At 39.7% G+C, this 26262-nt stretch overlaps 1 protein-coding gene and 1 long non-coding RNA gene across 4 annotated transcripts in view; one reads left to right on the forward strand and one right to left on the reverse strand.

The window, feature by feature from the left end:
- The window catches only part of SPOCK3 (SPARC (osteonectin), cwcv and kazal like domains proteoglycan 3), a 442183-nt gene that overhangs the window by 201436 nt on the left and 214485 nt on the right, over positions 1–26262 (reverse strand). The window contains exon 1 of one of the 3 annotated variants that reach the window (XM_082402144.1): positions 681–5927. The exons of the other annotated variants lie outside the window; for them this stretch is intronic. Coding sequence (XP_082258270.1) covers positions 681–763 — 83 coding nt within the window. The 5' untranslated portion in view covers positions 764–5927. Of the gene's footprint in view, positions 1–680; positions 5928–26262 lie in introns of those variants that run through there. 3 annotated transcript variants of the gene reach the window in all.
- LOC309633384 overlaps positions 1–26262 on the forward strand; it is a 545333-nt gene that overhangs the window by 50123 nt on the left and 468948 nt on the right. The gene's annotated exons all lie outside the window — the stretch shown is intronic.

Consider the following 26262-nt stretch of genomic DNA (forward strand, 5'->3'; position numbering starts at 1 on the left):
ATTAGAAAATAAACATCACGCCCAATATCACTACCCAAAGATATGCTCTGTGTCAGCTGTCTGATGTGTTTGTACTAAAAATATTCTCCATGTATATGCATTTGTTATAATAATTTATTACCACATAAAACAATGTTGTGATAAGTACTATTTTATGTGCCTCTATGAGGTCTGATTATTTCTATAGCATCAATTCCTACAAATTGAATTTCCAAATCCAAGACAATGCATGCTGCCCTACTTTAGTGCTCTGCAGAGAAGCAGTCTGAATGGTACTGAGTATTACCAAGAAAAATAAGGGGGACGGGATTGTGCTGCATTTTTAAGAGGAAGCAAAGAGCTGCAACGTTAATATTTAAGAAAAAACCTTAAGGAGATGAAGGAGTAAGCTATGAAAATTCCAAGAAGAGGCAACTGTGAGGAAAGTCAGCAGAGCTTAAAAAAAAAAAAAAAGGAGGGGGGGTTTGGCCTATTTGAGGAAAAGCAGACAGGGCAGCACAAAGCCACACAAGCAGGGGAACAAGAGCAAAAGGACACGCCGGGACCACGGGGCACTGCGGAATCCAGGTTGCAGGCCTGTGGGCAGAGGAACTCCGCATGGGTGAGGACCCCATTCTCGCTGAGAACACCAAAAAGAGGCCCTGTTGGCTCTTCCCAAGGTTGAATTCCCCGCAAGTCACCTTGAGATACGACGTGATGTCTCCCCCTGCACACAGCAGGCTTCCTTCCACTCCTTGTAAAGTGATGCGACCCCAAGCTCCATGTTCTCCCCTGTGGCAGCCGCTGCATGAGCTGGTCCCCGTCACAGGTCAGGAACCCGGGGACAAGGACAGCGGACACCAACACACAGCTCCGGCTGCTGCTGCTGCTACGGTCACAGCATCCTCTGTCACTGACCCGGAGTCCCGGGGCACAGGGGCAGCTGCGCCTGTAGCTCCCAGGTGGGTAAAAGCCCACACCTCGCATGGTCTTCACAGGTTACACCAACCACTGCAAAGATGTGACCAGGAGTTCCATCAGACTGTGCACACAAGATTAATGCAGAGAGCTAAAGGGTCACTGTCATCTGTGCAGGGAACAGACCGAAATAAGACAAGGCTGAGACACACAGGAAGCAATTCCACAAAGGCAGGCAGGACATGGTGGCTGTCTGGACAAAAGTTCTGGCAGGGGGCATGCTGAGTGGTCGCATTCCAACATACTTAGACTGCAGAGCTACCAGAATTTCTGTGTAATAAAATAAAAGAGTAACTCACGACGAGTTGCTAAAAGGATGGAGCTGGAATTAACTAAATTTATACAAGAAGCTCAGAATTGGAAATTTCAGATTAAGGGAGTTTCCTCCCATTCTCAGTTTGGTAAGAGTTTTTATTGTGAATGGGTATTGATGGATATTGGGTTAATAAATGCTTTTTCTTCAGCTAATGAGAGGATCATAGGTTTAACTCTTCAGTTCTGTTAATTACATTGGTCACTGGGTCTTGTTTGCTTTCCTAGAATAAACAACACTGAGCTGTGAGGTATTATCCTTTTATAAGGGATAGGATATGCTAGTAGTTTATTAAGAATTGTGTGTGTATATTCATGAGCAGTATTAGCCTGCAACGTTGTTGTTTTTTCTTACTAGATCTTGTCAGCGTATATTGCAACTGATCACAATTATTGGGAACAAATTCAAATTCTACTATCTAGAAGCATTTGTACAATGTTTGTGGGTTCTTTCCTTTAATTTTCTAAAATAATTCTTGAAAACACCTCAGCCTAGAGATTTCTATAAGGGAAGGCTTTAAAATATAAATTTGATTTCTTTAATAGTAAATATTTCAGACTTTTTAATTTGTTCTGAATTGGTTTACATAAAATTGACTTTTTCTAGAAATTTGTACATTTGATCAAAAGTGACCTATTTGTTAACATGACACTGTTACTAATAAGCTCTTAAGATCTTTTTAATGTCTATAGGCTCTCTGGTGATATGCCTGTTTTTCATGTTTGATACTGGAGATATGTCTTTTTTCTTGATCATTCCTCCTAGGGGTAAATCTCTTTTATTAGTTTTCCTTCAAAAAACTAGCTTTAGATGAGAGATTTTTTTTTTTTACTGTATATTTGATTTATATTTCAATAATGACCCCCCTTATATTTATTATTTTCTTACTTCTTTCTCAATTTTTTTCAATTCTTGTTCTAACTTCTTGAGTTGAATACTTAGAATGTTGCTATTCATCCTTTTTTCTTTTCTGAAATATCAATTTTTAAGGCTATTTATTTCCCACTAACACAAATTTAGCTAGATCTCAAAAGTCTTCATATTTTGATATTAGATATTTTATTATAATTAAGTTCAAAGTATTTTCTAACATTAATTGTGATTTTTTCTTTGAAAACAAATTATTTATAAGAATACTGCTTGATATCCAAACACTTTGGGCTTTTCTAGTTATTTTTTATATTAATTATATTTGACTAAATGTCTCACTGTGGTTAAAGAACATACTGGGAATAACTATTTAATACTTGTTTTGTCCTGCTCACTACAAAAGGTTCATTTTTTTTAGTATAAGCTACAACAAGGACTTAATAGGCATAGTGGTTAACAAAGACACAGGGATAACCCCACAGCACATGTGCAAGGAAGTTAACTGCAAACCGCATCGCATAAGTGTAAAATATAATACATTCTAAAAGTTTAGAAACTCGAGAAATAACTTTTCCCCAGAGTTGCCATAGAAAATCTTAGAAAATACGGGTTTAGTCAAGGCTGAGAATTATGTATAAGGTATATACAATGTATTTCCAGTACAGATCAGTCTTAGTAATTGTGGTTGTTCTCGTTTGGCTGAAAGAAAGTTTTGTTAAAGCTGTAGAGTTGTAAGAAACACAGCTGGAGGGATAATTGGGGCTTTGATTATTTTGATTGTTGGGTAAAGATGTTTCAATTTTATCCTCTAGGCAATGTGAGTCCATATATCTGAACAGATGGCTAGAGAAGTGATTTTGAAAGATGAGTATAGCATCATCTGAAGAGACAGAGGAAAGGCCTGCTAAGCAGTTAAAAAATTGCTAAGCCACAAATTAATACCATGCAAAAGTGAAAGCAGAGACACAGAAAGGGACAGACCTGAAAGACACTTGTGAAGGGAAAATCAACATAATGTAGACATAGTTCAGGTGCAGGAATGAGTCAGATTTCCCTGAAGTTTTGACTTTGGTAATGTAGAGCTGTGTGTCTATAAAATGAAATATGAATATAGTAAGTGTATGCTGATAATTCTTTGGTTATAGACATTTTGAATTTCAGATGCTGGTGATCAATCTGGTAAAAAATGTTTTGTAGGTAATTACAAGCTTATAACTTGAACCCAGAAGTGAACATAAGTATGAACTTTTAGAATTTAAGGTAAGAAATATGAAGCCAACAGTTTCGTTTGTGGATACATATAAAATCTCTGAAAAGAGAATGAGGGGAAAAAGAATAAAAGGAGATATTGTGAGTTGCATGCAGATGCAAGAGACAGGAGAAAAAGAGAAGGAAAAGAAGAGGGTAGAAATGACATAGTCAGTGTTTAGTTAGTCAACAAACGCAGGACTAGCCACACACTAGCTAATCTGAAAGAGTAATCATATAGTGCAATACTGCAAGTATCTAGGAGGGAAAGACTTCTGAGAAATGATGTGCTGATGGGCAAGAACAAATATTTCTGTTGGCAAGAGGAAGGGCACGAACATTTATTGAGTGCCTACTGTATGTCTGATAAGGTAAAAAGACACACACACACACAACACACAGAAAGGAGAGATTCTCATTAAATTCAACGAACCATATGATATCGGTAGTGCAATGTTGGAAGAGGGAAGAACAAATCTGGCTCCGTATTAGATCTGTTTCTTTTTCTTTAATGCTTGTACTCTGTTGACTGTGCTTAGTCATGCTGGCCCTGCATCTTTTGTAAAAGAATGTTGCCTGTAGCCTTAAATATACGGGAGAGCCCATTCTCAAGGCTCTGACCTTTCAGAGTCCATTCATATAGAGATAGAAAGTTGCAAAACAGAGAATAACATTTGTCTTGTTGGAGGTTTATAGGAACATCGTGATCTGAGCTATTAATACGTACACAGCTGCAAGAACAATGGACTCCGATACCAAGAAATTTGCAACAACGGACCTCACCCCTCCCTCACCTGGCCTTTGAAAGTAATTTCCTGAAACCCTTGGAGGAGTTCAGGGTTTTTTGGGCATGAGCCAGACATTCTCCTTGTGTGGCCCTGCAATAAAACTATGTTCCCAACTCCAACATTTCGTTTTGTTTGACCTCACCGTGCGGCGGGCACAGGAACTTGCTTTCGGTAACAATCTCTATTTATAAAGTAAGGACAAGGCTCTCTCTTTAAAGTAAAAGGCATGCTCTATCAAATCCTAATAAATGGTGCAACCTGGATTTTTTCTGATTCCAAACCTACCCTCAGAAAGACAGGACAGATTTTTAGTAATGTAAGATTAATTGGAAGTTACAGTTTGTTAGACCTGAGGGGGATGAGGGTGAATTGCCACAACTTACTTTGAGGATATAGTGAGAGTTGATGGGACACCCATAATTTGGATTCATACTTTCTTCCATTCATTCCTACAATAAATATCTACTATGAAAAGGGATATGCAGGATGACTAGGAATAAAAGAGGTCAGCATAAACGCAATAACAACAACAAAGCAATAAAAACAAATGTCATCCGAACTCTCTCTTTAGGAAGATAACAGTACAGGGGAAACAACTGTGAATTTTAAAAAAAGGCCGAACATATGTAAAACTGATACTGTGATAGTGCAAGCAAGGAAATACACAGTTCTGTGACAGAAAATGATACCTGAGCTGAAATCTGAAGGAAGAGGAATTATTTACCAGAAAAAAATGTGCTTTTATGTGTGGCTAAAGGGAAGGGGGCTCTAGTATGTATATATTTAGGACCCCAATAAATGATGGTTGAATTCTAAATTACTCGTCTCCAATGCCCTCAATCTTGTTTAAAAAAAGCTCAAAACCAGAGTCTTGATCATAACATTCTAAATAATGTCATTTGATCTTTATGTTTAATAAGAAAAAAGAATACTGCAACAAACATATTCCCAATAAGGCTAGTAAATATTATTTAGTCTATTTTCTCTTGTAAAAGCCATTGTTGCTAGAAAGATAGCAATTATTAAAATTATGATGAACTAGAAACACATAAGGTAAAATCCCTTAGTTGGTTTTACCAGATTTTAATTGGTGATAAACAGAGTACTTAACTTAATGATGCAAAAAAATTAACATTTTCTGTAGTACTAAAGGAAGGACATTTAGATTAACAAAATAAACGGGAAAATGGGGACAATGCAATGGCCGGTTGTATGCATCGTGCATGGTGAGCCAGTAGCATTCTTTGTACTATTGTTCAGACAACCTAGGGATGGTTTTCAGGAAAGAAGAATTACTCTTTCTGGCAACTCAGTTATCCTTCTGAGAATCGAGAGACAAAAATCTCTAAGAGTCACCTTTTGAGTGTGTGCCCAGATGATAAAATCCCTTTTTCTCTCAGAACTGCCAGAGGGTCTGGGCTCCTTTTAGCCACTACAGCTGCCCTAACCCCCTCAACACACAGCCCCCTGGCTGTCTACACAGAGATGTGGATCCCACAGTCATGATTAGTCACAGTTAAAATGGATTCAGGATGGAGAACAGACAGACCTGGGCCAACCGATTTACTCCTCCAGAGAAGGTACAGAAAACTCCTCAAACCCCAGGGGGAGAATATAAAACAAGAATCCGTAAACAAGAGAAAAATAAAAATCCAATCTTTTCTTGTTGTGAATTTGTCCTGGAAAACGGAATTCAAGAAAAGCATCCTTTACTAACTGCAGGAGCAAACACAGTACCATTTGAAGGGGTTTATTGCATATATATTGTAGCTTTCCCCCTCTGTGCCTGCTGCAGCATTACTCGTCCCACCGTCGGAAAGATCAAACTATTCCCAAGAGAAGGAAATTCTAACATAGCTCATCCTTTAACATCCCCGTATCTGTGGGCAGGCAGCCTCTATGACCGCCCTCAGTGACCTTGGGACCTGCCTCTCCTTGAGTGTGGACTAAGCTCATCCACTTGCTTCTAACACACAGAGCACGAAGAGATGCCACTGCCTGGATCAGGTCACCAGAAGAGCGAGGTTGCCCTGTCTCAGGGGCTGGCTTTTCCCTGCCCTCTCTGTGCCCCTCACACTGGGGAAGCAAACTGCCAGGTTGTGAGTCAGTCCTCTGGTAAAGCTCATGTGGCCCCATAAGGCTGAGGCCTCAGTGCTACAGACAACAAGTTGCAGAAGCCTGACAAGGAACGTGGGTGAGCTTGGAGGGGCATCTTTCAGCCCCACACGAGACGTGAAATGATCCAACTCACAGCAATGGCTTGAATGCAGCCTCAGTAAAGACCTTCAACTGGAGAAAGTTCGTGGCTTTATGCAATTCAATTCTCAAATAACTTGCTACACAGAGAACTAATACAACATCCTTCCATATTATAAAGCTATTTTGTACATATTTAAATGTTAATCTCCTTTAGACTTTCTAACAAAACCACCACACATGAAAATGTAGTTAATAAATCCATAGTTTGAGTTCAGATCATTCTGTGTTTCTACTTCTTGAAATAATTTTTCAAATAAATTGGCCTGTTAAGTCAAAGGGGATATGACCCTGGAAATATTGAGAAATCTTTTCCCTCAAAACAACCAACCACACTCATATTTCTATATCATTTTTTTATGCAAAAAATGGACAATATTCTATTGAGGCAAAATGTCAAAAAGAATGTAAATAAGGAAAAAAACTCAAAAGCTATGGGGCAGTCATTGACAGACGAATGGATAAAGAAAATGTGGTACATATATACAATGGAATATTACTCAGCCATAAAAAGGAACAAAACTGGGTCATTTGTAGAGACGTGGATGGACCTAGAGACTGTCCTACAGAGTGAATTAAGTTGGAAAGAGAAAAACAAATATCGTATATTAATGTATATATGTGGAATCTAGAAAAATGGTACAGATGAACCAGTTTGCAAAGGCAGAAACAGAGACACAGATGTAGAAAACAAATGTATGGACACCAAGGGGGGAAAGTGGGGGTGGGATGGTGCGGATGGTGGAATGAATTGGGAGATTGGGATTGATATGTATACACCAATATGTATAAAATAGATAACTAATAAAAACCTGCTGTATAAAAAAAAAATAAAACAAAATTCAAAAAAATACCAAAAAAACAAAAAAGAAAAGCTATGGGGCAGAAAAGAGTAGACTAAGAATGTGCTATGGAATTTGGCTTAATACTTGGAAGATATCACAGGTATTGATATTTGTATGATACATTCAATCAGAATTTATAGCAACTTAGCAGCTGTACAGTAAATCTAAATGTCTTATAAAAAGCCTATTAAGCAGTAATTTCTATTCAATATTCATGGCTTAATGAAAGTGACTTGTTGCAATTTGAAGCCATTTTAGAATCATCATTATGTAAAACTCTGACATGTGGAAACTGTTTATATCAGATAGTTTGGGAGGAAATATGTGCACATAGTCTCTTTTTTTCAGTATCAAGAAAGAAGAAAACACTGATTGCATTCCATTTAAACAGCATGCTTATGATTTTGACAAAACTTTCAAAAATGCCACTTGATTTTCTTTAAAGTTTGTCATTCAAGAACATGACATTAACATCTGAAGCAAAGAATCGATTTCCAGCCAGTCACATCCACTGGTCACACAGACATATTTTTTGTGGGGCATCTCCAAGCACAGAACAAGTTAAAAAGAGGCATATTATAATTAAAGGTCAGAGTATATCGGATCTCAATGATATTATTTAGTGAAAGACTATAGTATAATTTGGCAAAAAGAAGACACATCATGAAATCGCAGAAACATTGGGCTAAAATCAACTTTAACATGTCAACCAATTTTTGGTCACTTGGTGAAAAAAGAGTGAATTGGGGAAAAAAATGCTTTTCAAAGTTAAGTCAAAATGTATACCAAGTGTTTCTTTTTTGCTTACATTAGATATTTTGAAATATTGCAGAGTATTAAATCATAGGTAAATTCTTATTTCTTGTAAGACACAATTGTTTGGAATTTACTGAATGTGGTCACATATTATGCAAATAAACTGCACTTCCTTATTTTAAAATTATCAGCTAAAAGAAAAAAGGCTAAATCAATAATCTTCAGATTAATGAGGAAGGATAGCCTTAGCACTAAATGCCAGCAGTGCCCTTTTCCTTATACTTTGTAAACATTTCACTACTTAAATCTAACTTGTATATACTTAAAATAAAAATAGTATAAAATCAAAGGCCTGCAAATTTTATTTTTTATTCTGCAATTTAACACCAAAAATGAATGGCATTATTAGATATTAGTATAAATAACCATGATATTACAGTTGCCACAAAGACAGCTTAGGAAAAAAAAAAAAAGACAGCTTGATTCAATACTCTAGAAAGTATTTTTCAAAAGAGAGAAAAGCCCTCTTTCTACATCACATGGAGGGGATTGTACAAAGGTGTGTGTATCAGTTGCTGACATGACGCCGTATCAGCCCGTCAAAACTTTATAGTGTTTTTGCTGCAAAGACACACCTTCTCTGTAACAACAATGCTGTCATGTGAATGAGAAAATTAATGTTGACACATTACTTCCACCTACTCTCAAACCCCATTCAAGTCTTGCTAATTGTCTCAAGAATGTCCCCTTTTAGAAAATGAATGCGATCCAGAATCCTATTTTGTTGCACTTAGTTGACATTTTAAAAACTGTTCCTGGGTTTCCCTGGTGGCGCAGTGGTTGAGAATCTGCCTGCCAATGCAGGGGACACGGGTTCGAGCCCTGGTCTGGGAAGATCCCACATGCCGCGGAGCAACTGGGCCCGTGAGCCACAACTACTGAGCCTGCGCGTCTGGAGCCTGTGCTCCGCAACAAGAGAGGCCGCGATAGTGAGAGGTCCGCGCACCGCGATGAAGAGTGGCCCCCGCTTGCCGCAACTAGAGAAAGCCCTCGCACAGAAACGAAGACCCAACACAGTCATAAATAAATAAATAAATAAAGCTAGGCTAAAAAAACAAACAAACAAAAAAACCAGTTCCTTTCAATTGGTTACAGTTCTCCAGTCTTTTCTGGGCTTCTGCACTTCTGAACATCATGGGCCGAGAATGACGTAGAACATTCTCAATTTGGGTTTCTCTGAAGTGACGTCATGACTAGACGCAGCTTGTGCGGCTCTGACGGGAGCATCACAGAAGAGCCGTGTTCTCAGCGCATCACACCATGCGGCCCATGATCTCAATTTGTTCCATGAACATGGCGCTTGGTCATTAATCCTTCTATGTAAGTATCTGCGGTGGAAGAACTTCGACGTTATGTAAATATCCCATTCCTCATCAAGACTCATTTTATTCGCTTCATTTATATTTCTGTGTTCTTGTGATTTCCAATCTTATTCTGTGGGTTATAATCTGGTAACCGCTGTCATGAGGATACTCATGCTGTCCCGGACATGGCCTGTCAAGGCCCCTTGACCTGGCCTCTGTGCCCTTTGGACCTGCCCCATCCCTCTTGGAGCACTTTCCTTGCTGTCTGGCACAGCAAGATGTTTCAGCCTCATCTTCTTGGTCTTTCCCAGCTTGGATTCAACCACTGCTGCACGTAGACTTGGTTCTTTTCAGTGCTGGGTGGTAATCGGAAACCAAGATCCAGGTGCTAGATTTGCTCACCACAACTGGGGTTACCACTCCGAGGCCCTCTCAGGGGACAAAGCTAGAAAATATACATCACCCTATCACATACATACAACACATCTGCCTCACCCTATCACATACATACAACACATCTGGTAGGTGTGTTGTATGTATGTGATAGGGTTGAAATTAAATTTATAATAATATAAATATTATATTTTTATAATAATAAAAAATACCTATTTTTATTATTATCTATAGGAATTCAAAACCATGAATTTCAATGATACCCTGGATCCTAATCCAACACTTCGGATGTATTCGGATTTTCCCCTTTCCATACGTGTAACTCTCTGTCCTAACAGAGAAGAAAGCTCCTGCCAATTACCTTTCGTATGTTACTGGTTAGACAGACTCCCCAGAATGTAATCATTTTCTCATCCCAGACCCTGCCCCCATCCTCACACACACCTTCTTCTCACTCTGGCCGCCCACAAGTGCAAGCCCTGGACGTGTCCCCCCCTGCCCTGACCGCCCCGCGTCCTGCGTGGGTGCCGGCCTCACCCCACCCGACCACTCCGCGGGGCTCTGACACCTGCAGGTGTCCCCGGGTGGGTGCCTCTTCTCCTCCGCTCACACCTGAACCTCCACGAGGCCATGGCTTGCGTGAAGGCCCCTCGCCCACCCCCCCGGGAGTTGATGCCTGGCTCTGGGCCCTCTCAGCTCCCCTACCTGCTGGGAACACCGACAGGCTCTGCTTCACCTGCAGGCTCTGGGGCCTGATTGTTCCAAAGAGTCCAGAGAGGAACAGCCCCTGTGCTCACTCTTTTTTTTTTAACGTCTTTATTGGAGTGTAATTGCTTTACAGTGGTGTGTTAGTTTCTGCTGTATAACACAGTGAATCAGCTATACGTATACATATATCCCCATATCCCCTCCCTCTTGCGTCTCCCTCCCACCCTCCCTATCCCACCCCTCTAGGTTGTCACAGAGCACCGAGCTGATCTCCCTGTGCTATGCGGCTGCTTCCCACTAGCTATCTATTTTACATTTGGTAGTGTGTATATGTCCATGCCACTCTCTCACTTCGTCCCAGCTTACCCTTCCCCCTCCCCATGTCCTCAAGTCCATTCTCTACGTCTGCGTCTTTATTCCTGTCCTGCCCCTAGGTTCTTCAGAACCACTTTTTTTTTTTTTTTCAGATTCCATATATGTATGTTAGCATACGGTATTTGTTTTTCTCTTTCTGACTTACTTCACTCTGTATGACAGACTCTAGGTCCATCCACCTCACTACAAATAACTCAATTTCCTTTCTTTTTATGGCTGAGTAATATTCCATTGTATATATGTGCCACATCTTCTTTATCCATTCATCTGCCGATGGACACTTAGGTTGCTTCCGTGTCCTGGCTATTGTAAATAGTGCTGCAGTGACCATTGTGGAACATGACTCTTTCTGAATTATGGTTTTCTCTGGGTATATGCCCATACTGTATGACTATGCTCACTCTTTTATGGCCAAATTTAACTTATCTGCACTAAGTGCGGATTAACTTATCTGCATAATGCAAATATCTTCATCTCCTATGACTTTGCATTACTTTTAAAAGAGAAATTATGATATTTCAATTGTATAAACGAGTCAACCAACAGCCCCACAACTTCCCATTATTTTCCGACTTTTTAAAAGTTTTGAATTGTCGTGCCCATGAATACATTTTCATAGTTATACTGAGCCTGCCACCTTTTCCACTACTGCACGTTTTCTAAATTGTTAGGGTGTTCATGTTGCAAAGAGCCCCACACTCCACATATGACACATTTACTGAGTGTTCATCCATTACAACACTGTATCTGCATCCTTATGCATTGACAATGCTACCAAAGGGGAAAACGCTTTTGTAAGCAAATTCGCGCATGTTAACTTTTGCCTCCTTGGAAACATTTCCCTTAGGAAACATCCTCAGAAATGAGATTATTGGATCAAAGGATACAATGTATTACTGTTCCAATTACAAAATCAGTGACACACAAAAAATACGGATCATAGTTTTTCCTGCTAAAGCTCACCAGCACTACATTTAATTTTTGGTGCTAGTTACTTTTTCCAAATGTTCTCTGCATTACCTCTTTTTTAAAAAGCAATTTTACTGAGGTATAATATATTTAGCAAAAATTCAAATTTCATATAAAATTAAAATCCACTCATTTAACTGCGCAATCAAATAATTTTTAGTAAATCTGCAGAATTAGGCGACCGTCACTACAATCCAGTTCAGAACATCTGTATCATCCCTAATGATTCATAGCCCCATCTGCAGTCACCCCCTGTCCCCCAACCCCCGCCCCAGCTCCAGACAACCAGTCATGCACTTCCTGTCTCTGTAAATTCCCTTCTCCTGACACGTCACAGACATGGAATCATGCACTTTCTGTCTCTGTAAATTTACTTCCTCTGGACACGTCACAGACAGGGACTCGTGTAACATGTGGTCTTCGGAATCTGCTTCTTTCACTGAGCATGACCTGTGAGTTTCGCCCTACTTGTCCTGACCACTTCTTGATAGTAAAGATTCTCATTTCCCATGTGTATGTTCACACATTTCCTGGTGAGAACCCTTAGACCAAGGTTTTTGTCCAAGCAGCTATAAAGTAAAATTACTGATACGTGAATTCATGAGTCACATGATTTATTCTGAAAAATATTTTTAAACAACTTTAAATACTGACACATAAGAACCTCTGTTAACATGTCTGGTTTTGAACAGAAGAAGGTACCCATAGGAGCTTCCCCATTTGGAAAAGAATGGGAGTTTTTTTTAGAGTGCTGAACTGCCATAAGCTCTTCATCTCTCGTACCCACGTACCCTCACCGGCTGTCCCAGCCCGCCGGCCACACCACTGACGTTCCCTTCCACGGGGACCCACGGGCGCAGCAGCCCCGCCACAGACTCACCTCCCCGCTTCTCAGCACCCTCACGAGCTCAGTCCCGATATTTCCAAAAGCGCACAGCTATCAATCAGTGATGGGCACTTTTCCTTTGCAAATACATAATTTCCAACGGCCTGTCCATTCCCTGCATGTTCGCGCTCTAACCAGCTTGCCTGTCCCCTAAAGGTACTGCATCTCCAGCCCTCTGGAGCTTTCCCGTGACTCGTGCCATGGGCAGGGCGGACGCTCCCTAGTCCTCATTCTTTGTCCTTTTCCCCTAAAACCACCTGCTGCTGAATCTCACATCACTATCCCTCAATGGCTTTTGCTCCCGGTACCTTGTCACTGATTCCAACAGAACTCTTGTTGATTTTATGATGTTAATATCCATACAGAGGATATTTCCAACACGCTTGCTGACAGTGATCCTTTCCTCCACTCAGCCTCACTTCTCTGTTACGGGAGAGTTGGTGTTACTACCAGTAACCACAGGGTCTCCATAACCTCAAATGCAAGTTCCTCCCCTTGCACCCCAGCTCCAACAAGCCCGCTGCCCCACCGGGATCTCCCAGCCTCCCTCACCTGCCCCGTCCTCCCTTCTCTACTCGCCCAGCCTAGAACCCACTCACTACAAGTAACATCTCCCCCTTCCCCAAACACAGGTAGCAGAGCCCGTGCACCCAGGCGGATGCTTGTGAGAAAACAGTCTCAGTGTTCCGTCTCGCTTGAGACTCAGGGACCACACGAGGTAAGTGGGCTCTGACGTCACACGCTATTGTCCTAGAACATTTATCCACTGCTCCCTCTTAAAGGACAAACTCATACATAAATCCATGGCCCCTTCCATCCCCTCCCCACTGACCTGCTCCCCATCATTCTCACCTCTGACTCCCCTTTCCTTCTCGCAACCGAGAGCTGAAGCGGTTTGGCTCATTCTTCAAAATGCATTCAATGTTTACGCACTGATCATGACCTCCCTCCGCTGAGCTGGACCAGCCATCGTCCGCCCTCCCCTGGATACAGAGGCGGCTTCCTGGCAAGTCTCCTGCCCGCACCCCTGTCCCTGCCCCACAGTGTTGTTCCAGCAAACACATACAGGGATGCCCCCTGTGTTACCTTAATTACACAACACAATACTTAGGAGGTAGAAAGTGCTATGGAGAACAGCCGGGCAAGAGGAAAAATGGAAGAGAGGGGCACGGGGAAAGGTAGCAATTGATATAAGATGATTACGCAGAAACTAACACAACACTGTGACTCAACTATACACCAATATAAATTTTAAAAAAGATGATTATGGAAGTCCAAATTGAGAAGGTGATATTTAAGTGGAGATGTATTTATGCTGATTTTCTTTCTCCTTCTAGAAGTTAAGTCTGTGAAGGCTGGGATTTGTCTGTTTTGTTTACTGCTGTATCCCTAGAACCCAGGAATGCATTCCTTGGACCAGTGCCTACGAGGGACACTCACAAAGACACATGGAAGGGATGATCGAGAGTGAAAGGCCTCCCTCCTTCTTTGCACTTTGTCAATAAATAAGGTGGGGCAAGGGAGGAAAGTGGCCAGCTTAAATAACGATATTTAAATCTCTGATAACGTCTTATATTCAATCCCAACTCATTCCAAAGATATTAATTTTCATTTATAAAATCTGACAAGCATGCAGTTGATGCTGTAAGCATAGCATGAATTATTTTTTAATGATTTTAGAATGTGTGAAATGCCGTGCTCAGTGCAAATGTGGTTTGCTCATTTGACACTGTTTACCTGGTTCCAGTTAATGAAGCAAAAACCAGAGAAGGAAATAAGAAGTGATCAAGGAAGACATGCATAAGTGAGAAAACAGAGCCTATGACTTTTTCCAACTAACTAATGCTTATGAGATAGAGAAGAAAAGTAGATTTACTGAGGAAGTGAATGAAAAGACTGAATTCTTAAGATTATGGGAGAAAAAAGAGAAAAACATAATTAGATAAAATTGTGAAACACCACCTTTAAAAATGTAACTATAGTTTTTAGAATTTATAGAGATAGGTCAATTAATTATATAGAATTTATAGAGATAGGTCAGTTAATAGTTAATTACTATTAACATTACTATAATTATAGGACTATTTTATAAGTATGTCATGTGACATACTTATAAAAAATAAAAGAAATGATCATAATAAGAAAGTAAACACAGACTTTCATTAAGGGAACCGGCACAGAAAGATTTAAAATTTTCTATTTCCCTTTGGCTATTTTCAAAATGAGCACAACAAAAACATACTAGAACAGTAATTGAAACGTTTTAGTCTAATTAGACTTGATGATTCTGGAACTCTTTCATAAAGCTAGTCCTATAGTACAAACCTAATAAACTCAAACAAAAATCCTTAAATTTTTTTCTGATTATGCAAGTTGTATACACTCACTATGAACATATCAGACAATACAGAAGTGTTTGATTTGAAAAGTGAAATCCTTTATAACTCAAGGATTACTCTTTTCAAGTTTTCTTTATATTGATTCATTTTTTACATGTAAACATCAAATTTTTTGCTGGTTGATATGGGAATGCAGGAATAAAAAAGACAAGGAAAGTCACAGACCCTAGCAGATGGTAGGTAGCACTCAGGTAACGTGAAAAATCTCAGTGAGGGATACACATTTCTGTGAGATTATACAAGAGGGAGAAATAAAGTCAGGGGGGAAATATCATAAAAAATTCACTGAATATAAAGCAGTTGGAATTTATGGGGAAGGATGGAGATATGTGACCGCTACCTCAGAATGTTCACTACCCCCCCAGAGGACAAAGTAATCAATCTCAGGAGCTTTGCAGAGGCTTTGGTGGAGCAGGACAGCTACTCAATGACACAGAAATAAAAGAACTTCTCTGGAAGGCCAGCCTCTTCGCTGAGTATGGCGACGGCATTCGGATTTGTGAGGACAAAACCCATTAGCCTTATCGGCAAAATCAGTGCTAGGGTCAAAGTGGGACAGGTCGTGCCTGCCTTCAGAATAGGATGAACACTGATAACAGGACAGCTTTGTGTGTGAAAATGTACTTGCCAGGAACAGCAAGAGAAAAGCAAGTGCAGTGGGCAGGCACACGAGTGACCAGAGCTTAAGAAACAGTCTGGTCAGCCTTAGCGTCTAAAGACAGGAAGGTTGGAATGAAGCTGGAGAGGACGTTGTCAAGTCACTCAAGGGCTGAGCGGTGAATTGTTCACATATGAGGAAACTGAATTCATCAAAGGTTGTACAACTGGGGTAGAAATGGCCATTCTTGTTCCAAAGGATGACTAATCTGGTAGTTGTAGATTTAGAGTTTTATGCTTGTTGAAATAATGAACAGAGTACCCAGAACATACTTTTAGAAATTAACAAAAATTAAAAGATAGGCAAATGATAAAGGATAAAATCAAATAGCCCAGAAAAGAAGGTAAAAATAAAATAAATCCACGGACTTCCCTGGTAGTCCAGTGGTTAAAACTCCATGCTTCTACTGCAGGGGGCACGGGTTCGAGCCCCGGTCGGGGAACTAAGATCCCACATGCCAGGCGATGTGGCCAAAACAAAACAAAACAAAACAACAACCAAACCAAGGAAATCTGAATAAAAGATTGACTTTAAAAAATAAAATAAAATAAAATAAATCCAACCTCAGTGAAGCACAATGTAAATTGATAACACCTGTACCCACGAAATGGACAAAATTTTAAAACGTATTTTAAATTCATAAAACTTTAAAATACGTAAATTGCCCCCATGAAATTAAAAAAGATAAACACAATATTTAAACACAGATGCATATTTGCATCCATAGAAATATACGAAAATTTTAAACATAAATATATAACCTAAATGAGGACGTGCAGGATTGGACACTCTCACAATTTGATGATTGAAGTATTTCTTTTTTAATATTTATTTATTTATTTATTTGGCTGCACCAGGTCTTAGTTGTGGCATGTGGGATCTAGTTCCCTGACCAGGGATCGAACCCAGGCCCCCTGCATTGGGAGCGTGGAGTCTTAACCACTGGACCACCAGGGAAGTCCTGATGATTGAAGTATTAATTGAAGAAACCTTCTGGAGAATAACTTAGCAGGAGTCATAAAAACAAATGCACGTGATCCACTGGATCCATCAGCTAGTATCCTCACATTCTATGTACGTGAACCTCACATACACGGGCAGAGAACCTGCGAAGCTATTCTCTTTTGAGAAAGAAAATTGAAACAGATGTGCAGATATAGAGTTCCAATGGCATTTGAGTTCCTGTTCAAGTTTATCCTTGAGGCCTGGATCCGTTTTTCATTTTGAATTCTGTGAGTTGTTCCTTAACCCTCATATAAGACATCCTCCCCACAAACTTTCCAAAGACAGTTTCAGACAGTTTCTATACTTGCAACTCAACAACAAAAACGGTAACAACAAATCAAAGAGGAAAAAAATACACCAATCATTTCAACAAATATAAAATAATTTTTAATCAAATAAGCCCTGGGGGAAGACCAGTGGTGTCCAGAACCACCTTCCTCATGGCCAGCTCCCCTGAACCCAAAAATCCTCACCAGGACAGCGGGAGCCACCTCGGCCCCAGCTCACATACTTCCTCTGTGTAGGAAGGGCGTTCACACGTATGTGACGCAGCACATCACAATGGTTAGTTCCGTCATTACTTCTATTAAGCAATATAGGTCTTTCATCACAAAACAGCTCCCGTCCAGTCTTTATCTCAGTGACAAGCTTGCCCTTCAGAACTACATTGCTATGTAAGGATATCTGCTACCCCAACAGTGTTGTGTAGATTCTCAAGAACTAATGTCATTACCGCCTATTCCAACGAAGGTGCCCCCTACGTGAAGAACAACACAGACCACAACACAACGTACGCTATGCTACCCTCTCTCGGCACACGAGCCGGCAGAAGACTGAGTCGGCCAGGACTGTGGTAGCGCACGTTGGTAGACGGTAATGTGGACCAGGCTCTGCAGTGAGCTGGCGACAGGACCTTACGCCGAGTCCTCCAGTCTGCTGAACATCGTGCGTTATTACTGAAATATGGCTGATGGATGATACTATGTTAGTGTCAATGCACTACGTAGAGATCTGACATTTGTACACATCATGAAACGATCACCACCATAAGTCTCGTAACCATCTGTCCCCAAAGTTATTACAATATAATCGCTCGTATTCCCTAGGCCATATGTGACATCCCTGTGACTTGATTATGTAACTGGAGGTTTGTACCTCTTAATCCCCTTCACCTATTTTGTCCCCCAAAACCCCCTCCCCTCTGGCAACCACCCATTTGTTCTGTTTGTTCATTTGTTTTGCCCTTTTGATTCCACATATAAGTGAAATCATACAGTGTTTGTCTTTCTCTGTCTGACTTATTTCATTTAGTGTAATGCCCTCCAAGTCCATCTATGTTGCTGCAAATGGCATTATTTCATTCTTTTTACGGCTGAATAATACTCCACATATATACTCTTTTATATACATCACATCATTTTTATCCATTCGTCTGTCCATGGACACTTAGCTTGCTTCCATATCTTGGCTATTGTAAATAATGCTGCTATGAACTTTAGGGTGCATATTTTTTTTGAATTAGTGGTTTTGTTTTCTTTGGATAAATACCCAGAAGTGAGATTTCTGGATCATATGGGAGTTCTATTTTTAGTTTTCTTGAGAAATCGCTCTTCTCTCTCTTTAATTTTTGCCACTTTAATTACAACGTGTCTTGGTGTGGTCCTCTTTGGGTTCATTTCATTTGGGACTCTCTGTGCTTCCTGGACCTGGATGTCTGTTTCGTCCTCCAGGTTAGGGAAGTTGTCAGCCATAACTGCTTCAAATAAGTTCTCTGCCCCTTTCTCACTCTCTCCTCCTTCTGCGACCCTATAATGACAATATTAGTATGCCTGATATTGTCCCAGAGGTGTCTGAAACAGTTCTCACTATTTCAATTCCTTTTTCTTTTTTTCTATTCAGTTTTGGTGATTTTCACTACTCTGCCTTCCAGCTCACTGATCTGCTCCTCTGTGCTGTTGATTCCTTCTAGCATATTTTTTATTTCAGTTATTCTTCAGCTCTGTTTGTTTCTTCTGTACATCTCCTAACTCTTTGTAAATCTTCTGTGTTCATCCATTCTTCTCCTGAGTTCTCTGAGCGTCTTTTTTAAAAAAATTAATTAATTTATTTTTATTTTTGGCTGCCTTGGGTCTTGGTTGCTGTGCGCAGGCTTTCTCTAGTTGTGGCAAGTGGGGGCTACTCTTTGTTGCAGTGTGCGGGCTTCTCATTGCGGCGGCTTCTCTTGTTGCGGCTCTAGGTGCATGGGCTTCCATAGGTGTGGTGCGCGGGCTCAGTAGTTGTGGCTTGCGGGCTCTAGAGCGCAGGCTCACTAACTGTGGTACACAGGCTTAGTTGCTCCGCGGCATGTGGGATCTTCCCGGACCAGGGCTCGAACCCGTGTCCCCTGCATTGGCAGGTGGACTCTTAACCACTGCGCCACCAGGGAAGTCCCTCTGAGCATCTTTATGGTCATTACCATGAACTGTTTATCAGGCAGATTGCTTACCTCCACTTTGCTTAGTTCCTCTTCTGTGTTTTTGTCTTGTTCCTTGGTTTGGAACATATTCCTCTGTCATCTCATTTGTATGTATCAGGTAGGTTGATAATGTTTCCAGACCTTGGAGAAGTGGCCTTATACAGGAGACGTCCTATGCGTACCAACAGTGCACTCTGCTCTGGTGAGCAGAGCTACAGGCTCCAGGGTTGTCCCCTACGTGGGCTGTGTGGACTCTTCTGTCACACAGGGCTGACTATTGTGAGTGCACTGGTCAGTGATGCAGGTCCCCCAGTCTGACAGCTGCCAGGCCCTGCCTCCTGGGGAGGCTGCTGGCCATGGGTGCATGGGCTGGATCCCGGGGCAGCTGGCTGTGGGGACCCTGGGCCCTGGGAGCTCTACTACTTCTGTGACACTTGAAATCAGACCTCCCAACTCTCTCTGGAAGTAATTTTCATCCTGTATTTTCCTACTATTTACTAAAATAGTAAGCAGGACCATCTTGTTGACATTTTTGGCAGGTGGATAACAATATACACAATTTGGAGAGACAAATAGAAATATGAGTAAACAGGATATTTATTCTGTTTATTTATGTTCTTTGTTATTTGGAAATGGAGATGTTATTACCAGAATGACATCAATCCTTTTTTTTGTTCTCATTATAAGAATTTAACATGATTTTTTATCAGTTAGAATTGTGGACTTGCATGAACATTTTTCGTAATGAAATATATTAAACAGAGTTAGTGTTAGCACCAGAACACTAAAATGTTTTATAAGGCTTCCAAGCAGCCAAAAATTTCCAGCATTAAAATTCATTAACTTAAACCCCAGGAGATAATACTGAATAGCCAATATTCATGTAAAACTGACACTTTATTTCTATTTTTACTCAAGTTTTAAAAAACAAATTAAAATGTGCTATTAAAAACTCTGCATACAAAATGTTGTTCATTTCCTTTTCATACAAAGCTCGGCTAACATTCCCCACTTTTCAGTGGAAGGATATGAATATGAATACACTTGTGGCACGATTTGAAACTTGGTTTTTATCCCAATGTCAGATTTTTCCCCCTGACTTTCAAAACATAAATGAGAGATAGTTCATTATTATATTAGATATAAGGTATCATGAGTCTCCAGCTAAAAGAATTTGATTAGTAATATGATTTAAAATATGAATTAACTGTCTTATGACCAGAATCTCAGGATAGAAAATTATACCCATGTGTTCTGTTCCTCTCTTTTTCCAGAACATCTGCACTCACCTTTACATAACAACCAGCCCACTATCTCCTTATTTCCTTTGTCCTATATTACAGTGTATATTCTTTGAAAGAAAAGCTATTACCTGTGTTGCGGTTAACATGCACTACATGGTCAATACATTTTTGAGTGAATAAATGAATTAAGGGATAAACACAGGCCTGACTTCTTAAACACATTATTTCCTAAATAAGTTTATCCTAAGAACTTGCCTGTGCATGAACATTTCCTTTCTTTCTATCAGTATTCATTATTCAATTTTTCAGAGGAAATAAAAATACTAAGTAAAAAATAGGAATAAATGTTAAAGCACAGCAGATCAACCTATAATGCTATGAGATTTAAAGGTATTTAAACATCAGATCTCTGAAATCTCAACCATATAGTTGTTGCTATATATCAGGTACTCTCTAAGCCCACAGAAAAATGGCAACTCAGAATGCACACAAAATCATAACTGAAAATAATTAGAGCACACAGGGTCTCAACTAATGTCTTCATCATATATTTTTATTCTATACCATCACATAGTACTCAATAGGCAGAATTTTAATCTGGAAATATTCTATTATTCTATACCTAAATACATATGTAAATATATAATGTATTTAATTATAGTACAATCAAATAATATATAATATATAACAAATATATATTTACATAACAAAATATAATGTACATATTATACTATATTATGTAACAAAAATTTAGTATGTAACAAAACCATATACACATGCATAAACCCCACAATGAACACTGTAATTTATATTTTAAAATCACATGTCTTTTTAAAACTTTAAAAACTTACATCTATGAATATTTAATATTAAATTTAATTTATTAATCTATTAATTTAATTAAGTTTAATATTTCCAAGGTTCCATTCCTTCCTAATTTAACATGGTTGAATTCCTTTCAACTTCTCATCCTTTTGCATTTTCTGTAGCGAAAGTTCTGTTGGCAAATAATTTTCTGTTCTTCTTTTTCTGAAAATGGCTTAATTTCACCTTTAATCCTGAAGGTTACTTTCGTAGAATACTTCTGGTTTGATTTTTTTTCTTTTGAGCACTTTCCATTGTCTTCACGCCTCCACTGTCTCTGATAGTGAGTCAGTCATTACTCATATCTTGTTTCCCTTTGTTGAATGTGTAATTGTTCTCTTGCTGGACATTCATTAGACTTCTTGAATTTGCTGGTTTTGTATTCAGTTTTGGAAAATGTCTGCCACTATTAATTAAAATATTGTTTCTGTCAGGTGCTTCCTTTGAAGTGACAGGCTTACTTCATTTCTTATTGAGAATATGTCCTTAAATTCCCCAATCAGAATAACCATAGTTTTCTGTTAATCAATGTTTCATAAAAAAATTGTTATTCTGTGAAAAAAGTGGCTAGTTCTGTTTGCAACTCAACCATATAAGTGCTTTCCCTCGAGACAACCATTTTACTTCATTTTGCAGCAAAAGATTTTATGCATATTTCCAATTTCATCATACAGATAATTAATATATTTTATGAATGTATCAAGGATACTCAAGTGAAGCTGTTATTTTCTACTCAATTTCACGGCAGTGAAGAATAAAATGACCACTGCTGTAGGTAGTTGGCGAGGCCTTAATTGAAATTAATTAATTAATTTCAGAAGTTTTACTCACCATGCTTTGGAGACATAACTGCAAATGTTAACACAGTGGAAAAGGACAAATATCTATCATTATCATCATCATTATTATTACCAGTATTAAGTAGTTTGACCTCACTGACCCCCTAGAAGGGTCTTAGAGATCTCCAGGAATTCTGGGATCTTGCTTTGAGAATACTGTGCAAGTATTAAATTAGCCCAGCCTCCAAAGCCTGGCTCACTAGACGTCCACTGAGCCCCTACAGGTGCCAGAAAGGGGCCTCTGGGCTCATCTTGTGAGACTCGTACCAACATGGGGTGTCCTCCAGAATCTCCAGTGGACGCATGCCCTAGGAGCCACATCTTGCCCTGCACTTGGTCATCTTGTGTATTTGGCAAATATGAGAGACCCCCTGTGCAGATTTATGAAGCCTCTCCCCTCTGTAGCTCCCTTTTCTTTATGAGCTGGATCTTCAAATTTTCACACCTCAGCAGCCCCGAATTCGAGCTCTGCCTCCCCAGCCCACGCTGTCCAATCTGCTCCGGGCTCCGTCCAGACAGCTGTCCAATGCCCAGCTAACGTGGTTCCCCTCCTTGGGAATCACAGTGCTCTGCAGCCTTGGTCCAGCCTCTGACAACAGCTGCCACACTGTCTGACTCACATCCTGGAATCTGGTTCCAGCAGTTCACTGACTTTCTCACCCACACATGGGCACTTTCTGTTTTTGGTCAGTTACCAGTTACACAGATTTCCAGGCTCACTTTGGTTCCTTCTCTTTAATATTCACGTCTGGCATGTTATTATAGAGGTTGAGGACTTTATTACCGAGTGTCTACACTTCTTTTGAACTTCTGTGAGACTATAATATCGATGCACCGTCATACTCTCTTAAAAGTCTACAGATAAGTACAGATTCCAGAAAAAAGATTTCAGAAAATAGAGTTAACGCAGGACTTGAGAACTTGTAGTATATCATAAAAGTGACATCATCCTAAAACCATAAAATATACTGGAGTCATTTAGTACAGTCCCAGTTCCAAACTGAGAAAGTGGAAATAGATGACAGGCATAGGCACTTTCTGGCATTTAATTTCAATGTGTAATATACACGATTCAGAATGAAGATCTAGAGGCATTGCCAAGATGTGACACAGAGAAGAAGAAGAAGGGTAAATGATTCATAAGTTTTCTGATGCATAAATATTTATTTGTGTAGGTAGCTTCCCCAGGTTTTTTATGAATATGTCAAGAATTTTACTAACGTGCCTTTTTATTTTGCCCTCTCTGTCCCTATGCCTCACTGACACCTTGGTGGTGTGCAGCTCATTAATAAAAGAGATTTATTTTTCGTCTCTTTTAAAGTGCTTGATTATTTTAGGAGTCAGAAGAGAGGAAAAGCGAGAAAACTGCTTTTAACAGGAATTTGGAGATTATCTTACAGAAGAGGTTTCATTCATTCTTGTGTTTAAAGTGTCCCTAATTCTCCCAATTCGTAAAAGACATGGAGTCATGTGCTTTCTCTTTTCAAAAGAATAGTTTTTCTTACCATAATCATGAAAGATATCTGAAAGTATTCAATGACAACATATTTTTCATTCTTGATTTTCTGTGAATAGCTTTTATTTGCCCAAAACTACGTGTTAGATTTGAATCTGAAGAAAGTTATAACCCAACACATGAAATGCTTAAGAATATAACTCATATAATTAAGCTAATACTCTGTAAATGCAATAAAAGTGATATATTTTGTGATGCATTTTCCTGAAACATCCTAGACATTACTAGTTTCAGCTTAAGACCAAACACAGGGAGTTCCCTAGTGGTTGGTCGAGTGGTTAAGACTCTGCACTTCCACTGCAGGGAGTACAGGTTCAATCCTTGGTCTGGGAACTAAGATCCCAAGTGCCATGTGGTGCAGCCAAAAAAAAGAGAGAGAGAGAGACCAAACACAAATGTTAAAACAATTTTCAACAATGGCAAAAGCAGCGTTAATCTGTGTGAAATTACTAGTGGCAGGTTAAGGTCCACTACCTTTAGAATAAAGGAATACAACTAAGGCACAAGGCACAGGCAACTTTCACTCTGCAAGAAAGGTAGTGATTCCCTGCTGGCCCCTGAGATGTTACAAGAGAGAATCAGGGCTACACAGGTGCACAATAATTGTATTAATCCAAGTTATACAATAATATCATCATGGAAGAGGCAGCGCTGCTCGTTAGTCGAATGCAAACCATTCCCATAAATTCAGCCTCTGTGGTGCATCACTTCCCGTGCAAACAAACACTGATAATACAACAAGCTGGAATGTCTTCCAAACCAGCAGGCTGACAGCCCAAATTAGTCAGCGAAAGAGAAAGCCTTCAGTGGTTCAGAAGGCCTTGCTACGCAAGAATGATTGTTTCTGAACAAAAGCACACATCACAGTAATGAATCGGATGGAAATTTCCGATAAGAAACGTAAATGCACCAGCTGGTCCTCATCACACAGCGACACTGTAAAGTGAAATGATGATGCGCCAAACAGCGGAGCTGGCACCTTCCAAATACTCCATCTCAAGTACAGGCTGCCTGTCTTGACAAGAGCATCATAAAGAAAAACTGACAAATCAAGAGAACGTCAACCACTTCTAACACCTCATGAGGGAAAAACAAAAGCATAAATCATGGTTTTCAAGTTGATCACTCTTCAACGTCTAAAATAAAAAGCTCTGTAGCCTGTGTCAAAAATGTACAATAATCTATTTAATACATATTAAATTTTGCCCAGTTTTGCTTCAACATTATTTACTTTAAGCAAACACTGTGAGGCTTTATTTTTTAATTGTTGATCAACAATGAAGCCCATTACTCTACAGCCTTAGCAATGCACTAAACTATATGAAATACTGCAAAACACGTAACGATACGGAGACGACTTCCAACAATGTATAAAATTACTGGATGTGCGACATCTTGATCTCTGAATTAAACCACACTTGATTTCAGTCACACTAAAAATAATCAGTTCAGTAGCTTGAGTAAACTGTGCCTGAAAACATTTACCTTTCTCATTTTGAACCACAAACAGTGGCTTAGGCATGCTCACATGGGCATGTTACCATTTCCAAGCACAATGCCCGTAATTATCAAGAAGTAGCTCCGAAACCTACCCAACACTTCCACCCTGCAGAGTAAGCAACTCCTTAAGTGGGGGACACGTCTTAGCTAAGTACAAAGTACAGTAAGTCCCCTACATACGAACTTCACGTTGCGAACTTTCAAAGACGTGAATGTGCCCAGAGAAAGGATGAAGAGAGACAAGAGGAAGAAGTAACTGAAGAACCAAAGAGAATTCACGACACAGGAAACGGCAAGGGGATTTTCTTTATTTGAGGAGGCACTGTTAGTTTTTGAGGCACAGGACCCGAACACAGAACGGTACACGAAGCTTGCAGCAGCCGTTCAGAATGAATCCAGTGCTACCGTGTCATCTATGATGAGAAAAAAAAAGCTACTACCCAGACATCACTAGATCGTTTTTTCAAGAGGGTAGATAAAATTGAATCCAGCAAGGACCCAGAACCTGTGCCATCCATGTCACGTGTGAGTGAAACTGAAGCTTGCCCTCCATCTCCTATGACCGACGATCCTTCAGCTCTACTATCTCCCACCTCCTCTCCCCCCTCCAGTCAGTAATTCTTCTTGCCTGTTCCCTCGATGCCAGCCCCTGGATGCCAGCTGTTGTACTGCACTACTGTACTTTTCAAGGCACTGTACTGTAAGATTAAAAATGTTTTCTTTATTTTTTGTGTTTGTTTTTTATGTATTATTTGTGTGAAGAGTATTATAAACCTATTACAGGACAGTACTATATAGCCGATTGTGTTAGTTGGGTACCTAGGCTAACTTTGTTGGACTTACTAACAAATTGGACTTACGAACACGCTCTGGGAATGGAACTCTTTCGTATGTATGACTTACTGTACTGATTTACCTCATTACAGGTTGTCACTGGAACTAGGTGAACCTTCTCACTCAAAATCTTAAACGTTATCAAGTAACTTAATAAAAAATAAAATAAAATCTGTATGTAATGTAAAGGAAAATACTTGTCCACTATTCCTGAATTAAA

Source organism: Balaenoptera borealis (assembly GCF_965194805.1).
Source record: "Balaenoptera borealis genome assembly, chromosome: 8".
In the NCBI taxonomy this organism is placed as follows: Eukaryota; Metazoa; Chordata; class Mammalia; order Artiodactyla; family Balaenopteridae; genus Balaenoptera; species Balaenoptera borealis.